General features: G+C 37.6%; 3 protein-coding genes across 3 annotated transcripts; 1 reads left to right on the plus strand and 2 right to left on the minus strand.

Annotated features, from left to right (window-relative positions):
* Nucleotides 1-1,407: 1,407 nt before the first annotated feature.
* On the plus strand, nucleotides 1,408-2,109 carry LOC307152750 (GTPase IMAP family member 9-like; the record flags this gene model as incomplete). Its single annotated transcript, XM_079861656.1, has 2 exons — nucleotides 1,408-1,430; nucleotides 1,577-2,109. The coding sequence occupies exon 2, from the start codon at nucleotides 1,591-1,593 to the stop codon at nucleotides 2,107-2,109; it is 519 nt and encodes a 172-aa protein (XP_079717782.1). The 5' UTR covers nucleotides 1,408-1,430; nucleotides 1,577-1,590.
* Nucleotides 2,110-9,388: 7,279 nt separating this feature from the next.
* On the minus strand, nucleotides 9,389-17,976 carry LOC307152771 (uncharacterized protein). Its single transcript, XM_079861691.1, has 5 exons — nucleotides 17,168-17,976; nucleotides 16,985-17,084; nucleotides 16,723-16,816; nucleotides 10,413-10,621; nucleotides 9,389-10,038 (listed from the first exon to the last, which is right to left on the minus strand). Coding segments are annotated over exons 2-5 (312 nt in total). The 5' UTR covers nucleotides 16,987-17,084; nucleotides 17,168-17,976; the 3' UTR covers nucleotides 9,389-10,031.
* LOC307149080 (uncharacterized protein) lies at nucleotides 17,058-20,246 on the minus strand (the record flags this gene model as incomplete). The annotated part of the gene is made up of 4 exons (XM_079855124.1): nucleotides 17,058-17,298; nucleotides 18,890-19,136; nucleotides 19,235-19,585; nucleotides 20,201-20,246. The coding sequence occupies 4 exons, from the start codon at nucleotides 20,244-20,246 to the stop codon at nucleotides 17,058-17,060; spliced, it is 885 nt and encodes a 294-aa protein (XP_079711250.1).
* Nucleotides 20,247-21,557: the final 1,311 nt, after the last annotated feature.

Genomic DNA, 21,557 nt, shown 5'->3' on the forward strand with positions numbered 1-21,557 from the left:
CACAAAACATGTATGATGAAATGGTTTAAGTAAATAGACTCTTGTAAACTTAAAGACTAAAAAAAGAGTTGTCAATGAAGTTGGCTTATAAGACTTTAACAATCACATTGCACACAGCACACAGATATTAATGTTGTCTATATGTAATAATGGTCTACTATTGTATTTACTAGCTAAACAATTAGTGCTTAGATACAATCTGTATCATGTTTTATTCTTTATGTGAAGATCTATATATTCAGAACGATATCACCCAATTTAACAGAAACACATCATAGTCATTGAGATCAACTAGTCTAGTTAAACAGGTTTTGCTGTGTACGCTTTGCCTCTAACATTCTCTCACAGCTAAATCCCCAGTGTTAACTTAGCACTCCTCAGTGTACATATGTGTCCACACTACAGAGTGCTAAAGCTACACTGTCAGATATTTAATAACATTAAATCTTGTAGTAAACAAAGAACGCTTCAGTGCGTCAGCGTCCTCGTGAAGATTAACAGGTTAAGAGCAGAATTTGGAGCATTAACAGAAAGGTCTAAAGCGACTGTAGATATAATGATGAGAAGTGTGAATTTACAACCTAGTGGACTTACTAGAAGACAGAAACATCTCCATCATCGACACTCCAGGATTCTTCAACACTCAACTGACTGATGAAGAGATGAAGAATGAGATGATGAAGAGTCTGGATCTCTCTGATCCTGGTCCTCACGTCTTCCTGCTCATCGTAAACCTGGGGAACTTTAAAGATGATGATGATAGGAACATTGTGGAGCAAATCCAGGAGAACTTTGGAGCTCAAGCTTTGAGGTTCACAATGGTGCTGTTTACTGGAAGAGAAAATATGTCAAGAACAGAATGGATGATCATAAGGTTTAGTAGAACATTTCGGGATCTTGTCAACTATTGCAGGAATAATTACCATGTGATCAACAGGAAAACTGTGATTGATCTAACATCACAAAGCTTCTAGATAAGATTGATGAAATCAAACAGAATGACAACGAGATTTACTTTAAGTTCCCAATAAAGAGCACAAAAGAAAGGAAAAAACAAGAGGAAGAAAATGACAGAAAAGAAGAGCAAGAGAAACAGCGAATAAAAATAGTCCAGGAAATAAGTGAATTGCATAAATTAAAAGAAAAACGATTTGTCAAAGACACAAATATTGTGCTTGAAAAGAAATATTTTATTTCTCATGAAACAAACAAAACTGAGAGAATGCAAGACAGATGTTCTAGAGTTCCACAAGAAAACAAGAATGATGAAGAGGAGGTGAATGAACAATCAGTGAAATCACTAAGCTTATTGGAAAAAACAGGAGAGAATAGAGGCCAGAAACCGGAAAAATGCTGGAAAACGAGTGGAACAGGAAAACTGGGCCAGAAGAAACAAATGACAGCGACAGAACAACAATCAAACCCTACAGGTAAGACATTGCATTTTATTACACTTTTCCCAAATATCATGACACATTTCTTGAAATGTAAATTTGATCTTATTTTTTCTGCTCTAAAGCTGTCTATGCCTCAGTCTCAGAGTCTATAAAGCACTCTAAACCTGGTGAGCACACAGATCTCAGGATCGTGATGGTTGGTAAAACTGGAGCTGGAAAGAGTGCAACAGGAAACACCATCCTGGGACGAAAGGTTTTTAAAGAAGAATTTTGTACTGAATCTGTGACTAAGACTTGCCAACAGTATAAGCAGAGGGTAGAGGGTCGAATCATCTCAGTAATTTACACTCCAGGACTGTTTGATACAAAAATCAGTGAAGTAGATCTAAATAATGAGATTGAAAAGTGTGTCATCCTGTCTGCTCCTGGCCCTCAAGTGTTTCTGCTGGTCATCAGACTGGATGTGAAGTTCACAGATGAGGAGAAGAACACTGTAAAGTTGATTCAGAAGAACTTTGGAGAAAAAGCTGCATGTTACACAATCGTTCTGTTCACTAGAGGAGATCAGTTAAAAATGCCCATGGAGGAGATTCTGGCAGAAAATAAGCATTTTAAAAAGCTAGTCAGACAATGTGAAGGTGGTTATTGTGTGTTCAATAACGCAGATGAAGATAATCGATCACAGGTCACTGAACTGCTGGAGAAGATGTGAGAATGAGAATGACGAAGGAGAACGGAGGAGAGCATTACTCAAATAAGATGTACAAGGAAGCTCAGAGGAAAATAGAGGAAGAAGAGAAGATGCAGAGAGAGGAAGAGAAGAAACGGAAGTTGGAAGAGGAAGAAAGGGTAAGGGAGGATGAAAGAATGAGGCTGTGGAACAAGGTTAAAGAGACAGTCATACTGGGAGCAAGCGTAGCAGGAGCAGGAGTTGGAGGTGCAGCACTGGCCGCTACTGGTGGAGCGTCACTACGCACAGCTTTAATCTCAGGAGCAGTAACCGCTGGAGGTGTACTTCTTGCCTCTGCTGGACTGACAGTGTCTGAAGTTTTAATCATAGGAGCAGTAACTGCTGGAGGTGCAGTAATGCTCTCTTCTGTATGTGGACTGCCTCTAACTAGAGCTTTAATTGAAAGAGGAATAGCAGCAATCCTCTCAAAATTTCAAATTACAGTTTCAGTTCGAGATTCCAAGTAGATGAAGAAAAAAAATAACCAACAACAGCAAAATGATGCTTACATCACAGTAATTTACTGCTCTTGTTTTACTGTGAATTCAAATTATAAAGTTGTCTTTAACCATGCCACTGTAAGGAATTATATTGTTTAGTACTGTAATTATTTTGAAGTCACCATAATTATGATTAGTGTTATAATTGATCTTGGACCTTATAAACAGAGTTGGGTATAACGCGTTACTGTATTTTAATTACTTTTTCTGATAATGCAGTTATGTGACGCATTACATTTAACATTTATGTAATTTGGTTAGTTACTGATGTTAATAATATTGAGTTGCTGTGTTACAAATGCATTGTTAAGAAAAACTATTAAGTAAAATGCATTTCTAATCACGTTTGGCGCGGCTGTGTCAGTTAATGAGCAAGCGCTTTAGTGAATCACTGGAGAACGTGTGCTGCTGAAATGGACGCAGACGAGTGTGGTAGTTGTTTCCTCAAGTGGAAACATAAACATTATTTTCATTTCATTGAATGTAAAAGCAAAAATATAACTGTTAAATGCAAACTGTGCACAATATCTAAATAACTTTCTACCACTATTAACTCGACCAGCAATTTGTTGAAGCACTTGAACAGAATGCATTCTGTGACAAAACTCGTCGCCAAGGAGGATACCCACGCCCGAGACGAGAGCGGTGCAACCTCGCCTAAACAAGCTAGACTGGGTTTTTGTTCAGGATCGGGAGGTAAGGTAACTTCTGGACAGGTGAAGAGAGGTGTAGCAGCGTATGTGGTGGAGGAAATGCTGCCCTTGTCGACTTTGTCGAAACATTAAAGTCATCTCACTCAAGTACAACACTGCAACACCATCGAGTGCTTCTCTAGAAAGACTTTTCAGTTTAGGCTATCTTGTGCTGACCACAAAGAGAAACATACTTTCCAGCAAGCGATTTGAGAAACTTCTTTTGATGAGATACAACCTCTATTTTACTGACAAGTAAAGTAAATGAAAAGTAAAAATTAATTTGTACCCTGTAGTAGTGTAGAATAAACTTTCACTTTGCAGTACATACATACTGAAAAACAACTACAAGCATTCAAATATGCAATGTTTTTTTCTTCTTTTTTTAAAATACTGTTTTCAAGTGTTATCAATTTAAAGTATTTTTCTTTAAATTCTTTAATGCACACAAACACAGTTAAGCTATACATGTTACACAAGGAAGGAATGTCGTAGATAAGACATACTGTACAGACACATTTAAAAAATACTACAGTTTTCATTATTAGGCATGTTTATGTTAATAACGTTAAGTTTAATTTCTAAAAATGTATTGAATCTTTAAGTCAAGTAATACTTTTGTAATATTTTTCAGTCAATATTAAATTACGTAAAGAACTGAGTTTCACTTTGTAGTGTATCCTTGTAGGTTTGATAGGGTTTCAAGTTAACTTCCCAGCTAACAGACTTTTGTTATAAGAACGTTCTCCAAATATATTAAGTGTTGGTTCTGAGAACGTGAAAAATGTCCAGTTTTCTTGACGTTAGAGGAACGTGTTTTAAAAGGGATAATGTTCCTCAAACGTTCTTTCAACTTAATTTTGATTTAAAATTCAACATTATAGGAACGTTGATTTCTAACATTACAAGAACATAAAATGTCCAGTTTCCTTAATGTTACTAGAATGTTATTTACAGGTTAGTGTGATGTTCCTGAAACATTCTTTCAATCATCTTTCGAAAGAGTAATAAGAACACAAACTAAAACTTTATTCAGACACAGCCTTAGATGAACTGAAGATAAAAGACATTAACTCAAGATCTGATGAAACAACTCCACAAACAGCATTACCAGCTTCACTTATTACTAACCAGACTGACTTTATTTCTGTCACACATCTACAGAAGCTCTTATTGAGAATTAACAGAGGTTTAGATGTTGATGTTTTATTGAAAATGTTTAGTTTGAGGTCACCATCATGGAGATCAGTGTTTGCTTTAGTTGTGCTCTTGACCCTTGACTTACTTTAAATTGGTGCTTTATCAGCAATTGCACACAAACTATTCGCTTTTTCGTTTCGCTTTTTCGTTACGCATCCGTGCCTTAAGAGGAAAAAACATTAACACGGATTTCACTGACAGGCAAGATACTGAGGATCAGCATGGAAATACCTCTTCAAAGTAAGTCATTAGTCTGTCTATCTATCTAACTATCTATCTTGCTCATCTCATTTACAGTGTCAGTTCTGAATATTGTGCTGTTGGGCTCGACTGGAGCAGGAAAGAGTGTGTCAGGAAACACCATCCTGGGTGGACAGAGAAAGAGTCTGAGACCAAGATTTGTACACTGGCGCATACAGAGGTGGATGGACGAACAATCAATGTCATCAACACTGTAGGACTCTCTGATACAGTCATAAGAGGCGTTCAGAGCAAAATCGAGCAGATATTTGACTGTACACATCATGGTGTTGATGTGTTTCTGCTGGTGATCAAACTGGGTGTGAAGTTCACAGAGGAGGTCGTTACAGCTGTGAAATGGATCCAGGAGAATTTTGGAGAAAAGGTCTTAAAACACACAATAGTGCTCTTTACTCACGGAGATCAGATACAAGGCCTAATAGAAGATTATAGGAGAATGTAAAACACTGCGTTCAGTGGTTGATCAGTGTTCAGGAGGTTTTCATGTTTTTAACAACAAAGATAAAGATGGATCTCAGGTCACTGAGCTTCTGGAAAAGATTGAGTCACTGAGGAGAAAGAATGTATATGAGAGATACAGAGAGCAGGACCATAAGGAGACTCTGAATAACATTTTTCTCAACAAGCTTGTGACTGGAGCAGCTGTAGGAGTGTTAGGAACAGCAATAGCTGTTTATATGCACTCTAAAAATAATTATGTGACTTAGTAATTATTACAGTAATATTTAACTTTATTAACTTAATAAAATCTCTGAATATCATTTACTTGATTGTTTGAGTTAAACATACCAAAAAAATTGACTAAAAATAGGAGGAGCAGCAATAGCTGTTTATATGGGAACAGATCGATTAACCACAGGAGAGACGGCAGCATCAGGAGCACTTCTCAGTGTTTGCTGCTGGACTCGATTGTGTGTGTGAGAAAACACACCCCTAGACAAACATGTGTAATTGTAAGATGATTAGAACCACAACACATTTGAAATCTAAACATCAGATTCTTCAAAATTAGAACAACAATGGTGTGTAAAATATGTGTGATGAAAAATAGTGTATGTTAAACTAAACTAAATGGGCTGGACATTTCACAGATTTCTTTAAACTAAATAAAAAATAAAATAAAATAATTGAACCCATATTTGGTGCATTATGTATGTATGGTGCATTAGACTATTGTAGGAGTGTGTCCTGACCTGTAGGTGGTGCTGTCAGAGTGTCATTTTAATAGCTTAGTTTCATCATCAATTTAATGTTATTTTTTATGTGTGTTCACCTGTCCATCAATTAACGAAAGTCAGGTTCTAAGTTTTCCTCCAATTTGAATTAATAAGTTAATCATTTGTCGTTTTTGTGGTGGGATATGCACTGATTTATTTTTTATTTTATTTTATTTTGTTGCACAGTTACTGTTGTCGAGAAACAAGCATTAAAGTCTCTAAACCGAAACACAATTAGTTATGTTAGTTATTTCAAATGTTAATCTTGTTGTCAGAGAGCAATACAAACAAATCCAAATCCAAATTCACTGACTGTGCACTTCATCATTTAGTGAAGTAAGTCACAAATCTCATCCCTAATTAAAAGTGGGTTATTGATATTAATCTCAAAATTGTCACCGTCAACATTGCCATGATTCAAATCAGATGTTCCAATTTTTTACTTTTTAAAAAAAATATTTCACATGAAGAACTTTTAGACACTATGACAGAATCATATTAGGACATGCAGTCACATGAACACTTAATATATAATATGACAAAAATAATCACCAATGGAGTCAAAGAGTTTACTCTGAATTAGATCAGTGATTCAGGTCACAACATGATCTTTATCATCAACAAGCTTTCTTTTACTGTTTTGTCCAAGCACAGTTACAGACAACAAAACAAACAAAACAATATTCTAATGTTAAAAAGCCATCAAACTGCCTAACAAAAATAAACACTGATCACAATACTGGTGACATCAAACTAAACTATTATTTTCAATAAAGCATCATCATCTAAAGCTCTGTTAATTCTCAATAAGAGCTTCAGTGAGTATGGTGAGGCTGCAGACCTGGAGCCGGGAGATTTACAGTTTTACGCCCCTGTTGTTCCTGATGCGTCCAGTAGGGGGAGGCTGTACAGTAAACGACACAAACTGAGGTATGTTAAATAATCTGCTAAATGTATTGTTGTTTAACAATGATACAACATTTATTATTTATAAATGATTAGCTAAGGGTAGACATCAGTCCATTTCTATATGTCAATAGATGGGTCTACTAGATATGGCAATATATAATTTTTGTTCCCTTGCATTAAAACACTCCACATGGTGTCTGGGGCAATGTTACAGTAGATATTGGAAATGTGTGATTTATTTTTTATAAATGAGATGATCTAATTATCTCATTTATATCTTAATTGACATTTTTCTTAAAATAATAAAAAAAAATAATTCCATCCAACTTTTGCTTCTTTTTTTATTTTTTTATCAGTGAGCGTGAGCACTTTGACGGGATAGAAAAACAGTTAAAGAAGAGTGGCAAGCCATAGGAGGTCATCATAATTCATAAATAGTGTTAATAAATAACTTTTTGTGAACAACAATATTGTCTCTTTCTTCTAAATGGCCCTTGGAATTTTAGAAATGGGATAAATTGTGTTTGTCTTCATAAAATGCTATGTAGGACACTGTTGTGTAGCTGTATGATGACCAATAGAGAATATTACAGCAGATATTTCATCGAGGATCCTTATGATTACACTGTCTAATGGGCTAAATATGGTTAATATCTAAATGTAACTTTATATTAATTACACAACTACATATATCACTCAGTTTCCTGTATATAACTATTCTACAGTAGGTCATATATCATTACTTGTCATCTGATCCAACTATGTGTGTAATTAATTTTTTAATTAACAAAAACAAATAGTCTTCTGTAGGCTGAGTGAAGAGAGTGAAGCCCAACTGAATATCTACAGATATTTTAATCTGTATTGCAGACCATTCAACTGTCTATCGTTACACTAGTAATGTTTATATTTAAATTAACAAAAAACACTAAATTAGTCAAAGTCTATGGACAGGACGGACCTGGACAGTTATTAATGTGTAAGTTTCAAGCGTTGATTTAATGATGTTATTTTGTCGTATATCCAATTTGGACATGCATCAGGAACAACAGGGGCGTAAAACTGCCTGGGCCGTATATCTACCCGCTCCAGGTCTGCAGTCTCCACATAGGCTTCTGTAGACTCTGGAATAAAGTCAGTCTGGTTAGTAATAACCAAGCGGCAACATTCTAATCTGAAAAATGAAACCTACCTGGAAGTGCGAAAAACTGTAATACATCGAAAATCCGCTAGGGGCAGGTCCCAAAAGGGAGCAAATGTCCATAGACCCCCATGTTAAAATGTCCGTTTTCACAGCATAAATTCATGTTTTTACAGGTTGGTCCCATGGACTTTAATTGTATTTTTCGATAGGTTCCGAGTGCCTGACAACTGTGAGGGGGGTGAATTTTTTTCTAACTCGTTAGTTTAGATCGTATTTAGATATAAAATGTATGACAAATAAGGGCGTGGTTAACTTTGATTTACAGCTTGATTGACAGCTGATAACGAGCATAGGCTGCGCCAAGTGGAATTCCTGAAATTTGACGTCTCGGCCATGATCTGACACAACACATCATACCACCTCTGTATCCTTTCTGAACATTTGTATTGAAATATCGTACATAAAATGGGTTGCTCTGCTATAAACTGCACTAACTGACACTGTAGGAGGACTTTGCTCCAGTTTTTCCGGTAAGTGACATTCCACTACTATTTCACGTAGTTAGCACTATTTAGCATCAATGTTTGTGGGCAGTGGCACTGCAACAGTTAGCATTAAATCGCCTCGGATAAGTTAGCGTCCGAGGTACTTTACCCATAGACATAATAAATGCAGAGGAGAAAGGCCGCGAAATTTAAAAATACTACTGTTATTGTGTCACGAAATGTAGTTTTAAGAGTTTTTCAGTCGACAATGTAGTTGTTTAAAGCTCAAATCTGTGGTTTATTTATAAAGATAGCGCCTATTTAAAAATGTTATCTAACGGTTTCGTAGCTGTGAGATCCAGCGATCACCGGGCGCTCAGCGCTCATGTACCCCGCCGAGAACAGCCTTACCTCGGCTAGTGCTTCTGACGTTCGGCGCTGGACCTGATGTCTTTAGTCTAGTGGTTAAACATGAGAATAATTCGTCTTGTGTATATCTAACGGGCGATCTTTGGTCTCATTAATCTATAATTTGTTCCTTGGCAAATCGTTTTGGCTGAGGGCAAAGTGAAGTTTCATAACTTTATATATTTAGGCTATTTAACTTTAACGTTGTAGCCTGCTGTATGTTTGACTGAATCGTTTACTTTATTTCTTGACTTGTATTCTTCTTCTTATACCTTTTAAAAACTGAATTTAACAAAAAGTGAAAAAGTGAAAAAAATGTAACAAAAAGAGACAGGGTTGCGTAATTTTATTTTATATAGCCTATGTAAGAATATTTTGAAATATATAAATTTACATGATTTATTATTGTTATATTGTTATTATAATAATATACCACTGCTTGGCCGAAGAGGCGGGTCCACCGGCCGGCTCAGTCTCACACAAAGCCCGCCCTTTTACCCATATATGGATTGGCCAGAAGGTGGGCGGGGTTAGGATTTCCCAAGATTTTCCAAGATGGCGCCACCCATACCCCCCATAAACGGCCTCAAAACCGTTCTTCATAAAGTCTATGGGTGACGTCACAGACGCTTTGTCCATATTTTTTACAGTCTATGGTAAAAACTGAAGCTGGTAATGCTGTTTGTGGAGATGAGATTGTGATGTATAAAATGTGAACAAGATTGTTCAGATTGTAAATGTATTTCTCTCTTAAGTTTATTTGATTTCTAAGCTTATGCCTAAAACTGAATACCAAAAATTCTGATATATATATATATATAGAACAAAGTAACCGAAGCATCAAATACACAAGAAACAATGACTGTCACTCTCTCACAAAGTGTCAAAGAGAATGAAAGAGTCTTAATGTGGGTGATGAACCTTTTTGTATTGGTTGTGGTCTGAACAGAGGGGTAAATTATTCCACAATCCAATAATCCACTTTCTAGTCTAGATTGATATCTGAACACAGGCTTCTGTCACTCATTTGACGCTGCTGTAGATCACTGATGAATCTTTCACAATCTGAACAGTTGATCGCCTAAAAATCAGCTCCTAAAAAAACAGGAGCAAAACAATATTATAGCTGATATAACATGTGCTGGTTAAGCTGCACTGGTTAAGTTAGTGGTTAAACTGGTACTGGTTATGATGGTGCTGGTAAAGCTGGTGCTGGTTAATTTGCACTGGTTAAACTGGTACTGGTTATGATGCTGCTGGTTAAGTTGGTGCTGGTTAAGTTGCACTGGTTAAGTTAGTGGTTAAACTGGTGCTGGTTAAGCTGTTACTGTTTAAATTGGTACTGGTTAAGTTGGTACTGGTGAAGCTGGTACTGGTTTAGTTGGTACTGGTTAAATTGGCACTGGTTAGGTTGTTACTGGTGAAGCTGGTGCTGGTTAAGTTGGTACTGGTTAAGTTGTTTTTCTCACCTCACTGCAGCATCAGGCTGATGAACTCTTATTTCATCATATTGACATTCATTCTCCTCTGCTCTCTTCATCTTTGTCTTTCTGTGATGTTGGACAGTTGTGTACTGGATCTCCTCAGTATCTCTGGATTCAGGAGTTTTTCCTCTGAATCTTCTGAGTTTCACATTGGCATACAGAGCGCCATTGGCTGAATCCGGTTCAGAAAGAGGCTTGTTGATTGCAGGAGAAGAAAAGGACAGAATGAGTATCAGAAGTGAAATAATCAAACTGATTGTACTGTAAATATACTAATGATTATCACATTATTAGAAAATAAATCTATATTAAAACTGTAACTATATCAGAAATTTTAACGAAACCATGCAAAAAAAATAAGTGATTTTGTTTCATGTCAAAAGTGATTTCTTTCTTCATGTGTCACACCACCTGAGGGCGCTGTACATACAGTTTGAGAATCACTGGTCTAAAAAGAAAGACATATTAGTTTATGAATGTTTTTACTGGATATTATTAATAAAGACTAACAATTTATACAGACTAACAATTGGTAATGTTAGTTTCCCGTACAGTTACAGTCTGAAACACAGATAACGGCTGATCGATTCATTCTCTGCTTTTGTGAAGTCATGTGTCATGAGCTGGGTTTGTTCTCTCTCTCTCTCTCTCTCTCTCTCTCTCTCTCTCTCTCTCTGTGCGCATGCGTGAGCGTCTGAGCTGAACGGGTGTGGAGTGTGGAGTGCGAGAGCTTTGGCCTGCGGGCTGTGTCTGCTAGACACAGGAATCTGCAAGACACCTGATGTTAACAAGAATCTGCTTGTTAACATCAGGTGTCTTCAATAATGTTCAATCATCACTAAATTAATCACTTAATTATCTCATTAACTTAAACACTCTTGAGTGTGGACTCATACACTCCCAGGAGTGTTAATTTAACACTGGAGTTTTTGCTGTGCAAGAGCCGTAGTTAACTGACAAGCTGAGCCATATCGCATTAAGTATCGCTGGCGATACGTCCGCGATATTGATGTGATTTGGCTCAGCTTGTCAGTTAATTACGGCTCTTTGTAGTAAATGCCGCTCCATCTGAAAGCAGGTGATGGCGATTTACTACTAATCAAGGAACCGGCTTTACTGACGAGATGCGCATAACAATCTCACGATATATATCGCACAGCCCTAATCAAATACATTGCAGTGAATCTTTTATTTGCATCTTAAGTTTATAGGCAATAATAATGACAGGTTTGCGAAAGTGTAGAACTCGGTGAGCTCGCGCAAAACACATCTTCAGGACAGCGACTAATTTAAACGCCTCTGATTGGCCAATGCGTTCAACAGACATGTCAGTGATTGGCTACAATGCTCAACGCTGCCGTACGCCGTGTGTGCGCTACGGTTTAGTCTCTGTCTCGCATGCGTGCTCGCTCTAGATTCCGGGAGATTTTAACTAATTTGCGCCATAAATAGTGGTCCATCCAGTAGTTAAGAGCCTGAATTGTTTATAGTAATTCTGAAATTTAGTGCACACGAGTAAAAAAAAATACAGCACAGAAGAATGTCTAATTTAGCGTGAGATTTCTTTGTTAAGCGTGAGAGCGTGAGATTGAGGCTGAATGCGTGACTGTCACGCCAGATGCGTGAGAGTTGGCAACCCTGCACCGGTAATGCCTTTGATTCAACCGGCGAAAAAGATCTTGTTGTCGAATGTTCCACCTTTTATAAAGGATTAAGTGATCCAAAGAGAGCTGGTCAGGCACGGAAAAATAGTTTCGCAGTTTAAAAAAATCACCTTAAATTGCAAATCGGCACAGTTGAAGCATATTGTTTGTCAACTTCTTGTTTTTGTTTTGCACAGTTTCTTTTTTTCTCATTTATTTATGAGTAATTTAAGACTGGGCAGGCTGAACATGAATGGTGCAAGGGATTTTAGGAAAAGAGCAATACTTTATGAGTTGATAAGACAAAAAAAGATTGATGTTATGTTTCTTCAAGAAACACATAGGGATATAAAAAATGAAAGTGAATGGATGATGGAATGGGAAGGAAAGGTGATAGTGAGTCACAAGACTACCACTTGTGGAGGTGTAGCAATTTTACTAAGAAATAATATAAATCCAGTCTCATGTGAAATAGAGCATGTAGTCGGGGGAGAGTTGCTGAAGTTACGGCTTGAGTTTGAACATTTTTCTGTTGTATTTATAAATGTGTATGCTCCAGTATTGGGAAGTGAAAGAGTGATGTTTTTAAATAAAGTTAGAGATATTGTGAAGAGTTGTAAGTCTGAAGAGTTTTTATTTCTAGGGGGTGATTTTAATTGTACAGAAGATGATAAAATTGATAGAAATCACAAAGAACCACATATGCCTTCGCAGTGTGTTTTAAAAGTAATTCTGAAAGAATGTGAATTGTATGACATTTTGAGGGTTCTAAATAAAACTCAGAGGCAGTACACATGGACACAAGTGAGGGAACATTATGTGACAATGGCTAGACTGGACAGGTGGTATTGTTTTAAACATCATTTTAATATTATTAAACAATGTGCAATTTCTCATGTGGGTTTCTCAGATCATGGTCTAGTCAGTTGTAATGTTTTTATCACTAATGTAAAGCCAAGAAGTGCTTATTGGCATTTTAATACGGTTTTATTGCAAGATAAATTTTTTTTGTGAGGTGTTTGGCCATTTTTGGCAACAGTTTAAGAATAAGAAGTCATCCTTTGACTCTTTGCAACAATGGTGGGACATTGCAAAAATAGAGATACAGCAACTGTGCCGTATGTATACGTTCAATGTTTCGAGAGACATTTCCCGATCCCTGAAAGATCTAGAGAAAGAGATAATTGAAATGCAAAATTTAATGGAATCTGTTAGAGACAGAGAATGTGTCAAAATTTTAAAGGATAAAAAGAAAATTTTAGATGATATGTTGGGGGTTAAAGCACAGGGTGCTCTGGTACGCTCGCGTTTTCAGAGTGTAGCACAGATGGATGGCCCAACCAGTTTCTTTTTTGGACTTGAGGCTAAGGAAATAAGAAAAAGAGCGGTAGGTTTTTATTCTGAGTTATATAAGAGTGGTCACGTGGAGGTGAACGATATAGCCAGTAAGTTTTATGTGAGTCTGCCTAAAGTTCCGGATGAAGCAAACACTGAGCTGGAAAAACCTTTTACGAAAGGTGAGCTGTATAACGCCCTAAAGAGTATGGAGTGCGGGAAAGCTCCAGGGATCGACGGAATTCCTGTTGAGTTTTATAAATCACTCTGGGCAGTTTTGGGTGATGATCTTCTGGAGGTGATTAATGACAGCTTGACCAGAGGGTCGCTGCCGACAAGCTGCCGGAGAGCAGTGATCACCCTGTTACCGAAAAAAGGAGACCTCAGAAACATAAAGAACTGGCGACCTGTGTCATTCTTATGCTCTGATATAAAAATCCTATCTAAAGCCTTAGCAGTCAGGTTGAGAGAAGTGATTGGTGGGGTCATACATATAGACCAGACATACTGTGTTCCCAATAGATCGATATTTGACAACATTCATTTAATTAGAGATATTTTGGACGTCTCTGGATCATTGGGTTTAGATTTTGGCCTTATTTCCTTAGACCAGGAAAAAGCCTTTGACCGGGTTGAGCATAAGTACCTCTGGAAGACTCTGAGTGAGTTTGGTTTCAGCCCGGGTTTTATTAAAATGATTGGGGTGTTGTATGCAAACATTGAGAGTATACTCAAAATAAATGGAGGTTTGAGTGCTCCTTTTAAAATTACAAGAGGTATTAGACAAGGGTGTGCACTTTCTGGCATGTTGTATGCTTTAGCCATTGAACCTCTGCTGTTAAGGATTAGGGCAAACATTGATGGGTGGAGTATACCGCAATCTGGGTGTAAGATTAAGTTATCAGCTTATGCTGACGATATTGTAGTTATGATAAAAAATCAAGAGGAGGTAAACACTTTACAGGTAATTTTAAATGAGTTTGGTCAATTGTCTTCAGCTAAAGTAAACTGGTGTAAGAGTGAAGCCATTGTAGGCGGAAAATGGGAAGGTAGATGCCTTCCTAAACTACCTGGTGGACTTGAGTGGAAGAAAAGTGGTTTATCTCGGAGATGATTCAATGTTCCAAAAAAACTGGGAAGGGATTTTGGAAAAAACAAAAGGACGTCTGGAAAAATGGAGATGGTTGTGGCCAAAAATGTCCTTTAGAGCAGTGGTTCCCAAACCTGTCCTGCCGGCACCCCAACACTGCACGTTTTCTTTGTCTCCCTAATCAAACACACCTGATTCAACTCATCAGCTCATTATCACATGGGTTAATGAGCTGATGAGTTGAATCAGGTGTGTTTGTTTAGGGAGACAAAGAAAATGTGCAGTGTTGGGGTGCCGGCAGGACAGGTTTGGGAACCACTGCTTTAGAGGACGTGTGACAATTATTAATAATCTGGTGACTTCAACGTTCTGGCATCGTTTGGCGGGTACTGAGCCGCCAAGTGGACTTCTCGCAAAACTGCAGGCTGTAATAGTGGATTTTTTCTGGACTAAACTTCACTGGATACCGCAGAGTGTGCTCTATCTTCCTAGAGAGGAAGGGGGACAAGGACTGATACACCTGGTCAGCAGAGGAGCAACCTTTCATTTACAGTTCATTCAAAGACTTTTAACAGGTCCAGAGGATCTGGTTTGGAGAAATGTTGCTGGATCTATTTTAAGACAAGCTAGAGGTCTGGGTTTGGACTTTACTTTGTTTTTAATGGATTCTAACAAGATTCCACTGAATGGACTGACACCTTTTTATAAGGGGCTTTTTAGAGTGTGGAGCTTTTTTAAAAAGAGAAGAGAGGTTTCGGAGTCTGTGTTCGGGGGGTACTGAGTTAAATAACTCGCAAGGGGTAGCATCTGGTCTAAAATTAAAGTCGGAAAGATTGGCAAGAAAATTGTTGGAGGTTTTAAAACAGAGACTTACGATGGAAGAAAAGCTTCTACTTGTGATTTATGGGGAAGGGAAAGTTTCTCCAAACAATAAAGATCCTTTTCCTGAAGTTTTCTTTACTCCTGATTTTAAAGGAGCTAATGGGGGGATGTTGGAGAACTTGGAAGATTTAAGTATTCACGAGGCTGACCGTAAGAAATTGTATCGAAACTGTGTTAAAGTTTTAAATAAGAAAGTTTTAGATGGAAGAGTAGACACTGTTTGGAGAGACAAACTTGGCTTGGATCAGAGTATAAAACCTGTGTGGAGAGTATTGTATAAACCCCCTTTGGGAAAAAGAGTGGGGGATCTTCAATGGAGGATTTTACACGGGGGAAGTTGCTGTCAATGCTTTTATAAGTGTTATTAATCCTAATGTGTCTAATGGGTGTCCTTTTTGTACAAAAAGGGAGACAATCTTTCATTGTTTTATGGAGTGTTCAAGGTTGGGTTATTTTTTTTTTTTTTTTTGATTTTCTTAAATTGTTGTTTAACAAGTTAAATGAATGTTTTACTGTTCAGAGTTTTATTCTTGGTTACCGGTATGTAGCAAAAAATAGATTTATAGGTGAAGCAAATTATAGGTGAAGCAAAAATGGCAATATATTTAAGCAGGAAGAACAAAATTGAAGGGTCAGAAGGATGTGAAGTTGTGTCTATTTTAAAAAACAGGATAAAATCAAGAGTGTGGATTGATTTTAAATTCTATAAAATGATGAAGGACTTGATGTCTTTTTCAAATCAGTGGTGTTACAATGATGCAGTTTGTTTTGTTGTAGATGATCTTTTATTTTTATTTTAGTATCACTAATGTGACATGTATTGTTGTGGTTATATTTATATTGGAATTGTGTTGTAATGTATAAGAATTGTAAAATAAATGTTTTGTTAAATTCTCAATTCTCTGTTCATCATTGCAATTAGCACTTTCGCTGCTTCTCTGTGACACCTGTTCTCACTTTAGTCTCATTACTTTCTCGTTTGTTCCCCTTGTTCTTTGTCGGATTATTACGTGTGTACGTGAGTCATGCCTGTGTTTTATGTTATCTCCATGAAGATTTAGCTTGTGTTATCTTGTCTAGTCTAGAGGAGTTGTGCTCGTCTTGTGTGCTTTCTCTGCCCTGTCACCCTGCTGGCCTCCTACTGTTTTCTCTCTGCAGCTTTGTGGACACTTACAAGGTCTGTGTTACTGCCCTACGTGAATTACCAGCTCTGCAAACTATCACCAAGAGTCTTCAGTATCTGCTGACCTACTGTCCACTGACTGTGAGTTTATTCCAGTTCTGTGTCGTTGCACGACAGACTGCCTGTGTTAATCCTTCATTAAAGACTATTGCAAGAACTTGCCTTTGTACGTGGATCCTCTGTTTCTTCTGACATCATGTTTAGATTTACATCTTTCACTGTGAGATCTTCAGATTTAACACTCCTTCGTTTCTTCCTGTTATAATCACAGACATTAACAGCATATGGATAAATGTATCAATTTAAATGAAAATATGAATGCTGTTTTTGAAGATTACTAATAAAACACAAATGAATAATTTCCTTTTACATCAGACCAAAAGTGAATTTATAAAATCACTGCAGTTTATTTTATTGTGCTCACATTATAAAGAGAATGAAGATGATGATGAAGGTGATGATGATGAATAATCCTCCAGATGCCGCTGTGATCACAATCACATTCCCAGCAGCAACATGATGAACTGAAAGAGGAAGATCATCATGATTAACTCTCCAAACTGATGAATGATGTGAAGATACAGGAGTGTGTTAATAAAAGCTTCACCTGTGACAGTTACAGCGTCTGATCTCTGAGATCCATGTTGATTGTGAGCCTGACAGTAGAAGCGTCCACTCTGTAGTGCACTGAAACTCTGTCCAGATCCAACAGCTGAGGTTTCATTCTCCTTAAACCAGCTGAAGTTCAGAGCAGGAGGGTTTGAGTCACTGACTACGTTTACATGCAGCCAATAACCCGTTCAAAACCGGGATATTAGCAATAACCCGGTCGCGCACGGCCATGTAAACACCGGCAAAAACCCGGATATGCTCATATCCCGGTTTTTAAAAACCCGGATATTATACCTGGGGTACCCCTTTTCTAACCTGAATGTTTGGTCATGTAAACGCGTATCGGCATATCCCCATCAAAAGGAACATTGATTTGTGTTCTGCGCATGTTCTATTCGCAAGGAATCTTGGTCTTTTGAGTAGAGACAGCGCATACAAAACCCCGCGTGCAGTACACCGGAAGTAAACAAGAAATAGAGGTAAACATGGCGAGACGCAGCACAGCACCACACTTTTGGAGCGAAGAGGAAAGCGCAAACAAAGGCGATCGCTATCTGCCCCGAACTATTCACTATCCGCGTGCTGCTGCTGTTGTTGTTGTCTTTGGATACAGGAAGAAGAATCGGAAATGACGCATATTGCGTCTTAAGGTTGTCCGTACGTCCAGACGCTAACCGTGCGTCGCCGTTTACATCGGGATATTGCCCATTGATTACAAATTCCATGTATACAGGAGTAACTCTCTCTGCTCACGCATGTAAACGGGTAATTCCGAATGTTTTTAGAAACCCCTAACCCGACCATAACCCGGATATTGGCTGCATGTAAACGTAGTCACTGATGCAGTTCAGAGTCACTGAATCTCCCTCCACTATTACACCAGATCCACTCATCAACACTGAGACGTTTCTGGGTGGGTCTAAAACAGACAAAAATTAAAGTTAAATGAATTTTAGAAAATTTTGAATTTAGAACATTTAAACAATGTGCAGGTGATCATTTACTCACACATAACGTTTAATGTCACATTATCAGAGTATTTCTCTCCATGTTCATTGGTGGACTTGCACTTGTATTCTCCACTGTCATCAGAGCTGATCTTTGAGATGTTGTAGATTCTTCCAGATCCTACAATCGTTCCTCCTTTAAACCAGCTGAAGTTCAGAGCAGGAGGGTTTGAGTCACTGATGCAGTTCAGAGTCACTGAATCTCCCTCCACTATTACACCAGATCCACTCATCAACACTGAGACGTTCCTGGGAGGGTCTAATAACAATCACCAAATTATTTAAGACCTCTGACACATTTTTAAAATGACTAATATGAACCAAATTAATCAAAACAGAATTAGCATCTTATGTTTTATAATAAACTTACACATGACGTTTAAAGTCACATTATTAGAGTATTTCTCTCCATGTTCATTGGTGGACTTGCACTTGTATGTTTTACTGTCATCAGAGCTGATCTTTGAGATGTTGAAGATTCTTCCAGATCCTACAATCGTTCCTCCTTTAATCCAGCTGATTTCTGCAGGAGGGTTTGAGTCACTGATGCAGTTCAGAGACACTGAATCTCCCTCCACTATTACACCAGATGGACTGATGGACACTGAGACGCTCCTGGGAGGATCTAACACAGGACAAAATGTAATCTTTAAATCATCTCATTTAAACGATCTCTGTTTTTAAAAAAACAAACAAATATGTTCTCACACGTGACATTGAGCTGAACATCAGGAGAGATGTGAGTGTGTCCGTCTACAGCACAGCTATATCTGCCTGAATCCTCTCTTCTGACTGACTGCAGCAGGAGTTCATTGTTTCTGTCTCTTCTCTCAGTTAATGGCTGTGAGTTTCTGTACCAGATGAATGTTGCTCTGTCAGTCAGAGTGCAGCTGCTTTTACATCTCAGAGTGACTGAATCTCCCTCTGTCACTCTCTCAGGAGACTCCACCTGAAGATCTGAACACAACACACACATTATATCTAGTGCTGCTGTCATACACTGATTATTATTCAACATAATGCACAGAAGAAGAGATACATCTCATCGAAGTCACCTGTGACAGTAAGAGTCACTCCTGCATAACCAATCCATTTTCCATCAGGTTTATCAGTGATGAATCTGAAATAGTACTTGCGTGAATCCTTCAGTGTCACATGACTCAGTCTGATGGTGCAGTTCTGCTGTTTATCTCCCAGATACTGAAGCCTCTGACTGTATTCAGGGTCATTAGACAGATCTGGAAACTCTTCATCTTTTTTTGTATCTTTTTTTTTAGTCCAGAACACTTTCTTGATCTGATGTCCAGTAGGGTATGTATAAATGCATCTCATTATCACTGTTGAGTCCTTTAGTGCACAGATGTGTGAAGGACTGTAACTCACATGCCAATCATCACTAGAAACCCCTGAAACACAGAATTCATCATAATGAAAATGCTGTTTTATCAGTTACAACAGACCATGAAAATATGACAATACTTTATGACTATTTAAAAACTCAATATTTTGAGTGATGACAGGAAATAAAAGCTCCTCTTCTCAGAATCTATAGAGTGATAAATGATCTCAGTGTGATTTACTTCATGACCTTTGATGGAGGATGTTGCAGAAATAAACACACAGAAACAGAAGTGTGAAAACAGAACTAAGGTGTCAGTCATAAAATGCTGCACTATCAAATATTCAAACACATGAATATATATATATATGATCTGGCTATACACTGATGTTTGTCCAATCAAATGCTCTGATGAGTGAGAAAGACACTCCCCTGAACCACCTGACACTGACTAGCAAGCAGCAAAAAAAAAAAAAGCAACTCATGTTCAAGACTGTGACGTAAGTAAAAACTACTGGATATTTACATACTTAAATATTTAAATACATCAACATACCACAGAAAACTGCTCATTAATCATCATAAAAAAAATAAAAAAAACTTCACATCAGAATAAAAGGAAAAATCGAGCAGCAACTAGTTGTTTTAGCGCCTCAGAAGTTGAAATGTAAGAGAGACTCACCGTGAATCATGAGCAGAAAGAAGATCAGAGGAAGAGGAGGAGCCATTCTGACCCACATCAGCATAACATATATCTATAATACAGCATTAAACATCACTTATATGCTCATAAACAGTGTATGTTCATCACCCTAAACAGCTCTGTGTGTTAATAAGATCTTTGCACATCTGAAGATTATTAATGCTCAACATCGGTGTGTGTAAATTAACTGATCATTAGATGAACAGAAGATATTCCTCATGTCAGGAATCATATGAGCTTCATCTATAGAAATAATCATCAGTTTTCATTTAATTACAAATGGTGTTGAAGCTCTTCAGATCAACAGCAACCAAATGACTGACTGCATTAATACATGCACTTTTGAATCTAAAGATCGATTAGTAAATGCTCTTACCCGTTTCACCAACACTCATGACCAGTGACGAATGAACTGAATAAAACCAGCGTTGGGTTTTATGTGGTCAACACGTTATATTTAACACAGGATATGACACTTCCACCAGTGCCGATAGCGGAAGCAAAGTTTAAACATGGCAACATCAGAGACAACTTTAGACTAAAGTGATAAAAGTTAAACTGGTGAAACTCAGTCATTATAGTGTTTTCAAACTTTTGTGCATATTTAATGCACTGTGAGGAACGTGGAGTGAGGAAGCTTCCAGAGGAGCTACAGTATGTGCAAGGAACAGTTTAATTAGGTTAATTTTAGCAAATTTATCTTTTTAACTTAACTTGTGTTGTAACTTGTTTATTGTTTAAAAGACTGATGATGTCCACATACTAAAGAACCAAGAAAATAATTGATTAATTTTGCATTTGATAAATCTTGACTAATCAATAGCAATTTGGTAATAAAACAAACACTAAGAATAATTAACAGAGAAATAGAATATTACTGTCTGAGGTAATTGTCTGAAGGATTTATAATCTGAGATCTTCTATGCTTTTCATTATCACAGTGACCATGTTGTGTCACTTCTAGTGAAACTCTAAATATGGCCATGAATGCAGTTTCAGAACCCGGAAGGCCGAGATGGTGCGAAGAGGTCGAAGGCGAGAGGTGGAGCCGCAGGATCCTCTAGGACAGGCGCTGCTAAGTGGCCTTTGCCATCACACTCATGGTCGGCCAAGCCAGAGAATGGGGAATGGCCACGTGGGACAATAAGTCAAAAATGCTTGACCAAAATCCAGAAAATAAAGGGCACCTGTCACACATTGGTGAAAGAGAGGGGAAAATGTCTATGCTATTTGGCTTATGCAAGCCAAGAGGAAAATTTCTATGCAAGCACGAGAAACCCCTGAAACACAGAATTCATCAATGAAAATGTTGAATTGTCAGTTACAAAAGACCATG

This window comes from Squalius cephalus, assembly GCF_949319135.1.
Source record: "Squalius cephalus genome assembly, chromosome: 2".
In the NCBI taxonomy this organism is placed as follows: Eukaryota; Metazoa; Chordata; class Actinopteri; order Cypriniformes; family Leuciscidae; genus Squalius; species Squalius cephalus.

Coding starts and splice junctions, on each gene's coding strand:
- LOC307152771 (XM_079861691.1), bottom strand. Junction 10,622..16,722: donor CAGAGGATCCACGTACAAAG/GCAAGTTCTTGC, acceptor GCAATCAACAAG/CCTCTTTCTGAACCGGATTC.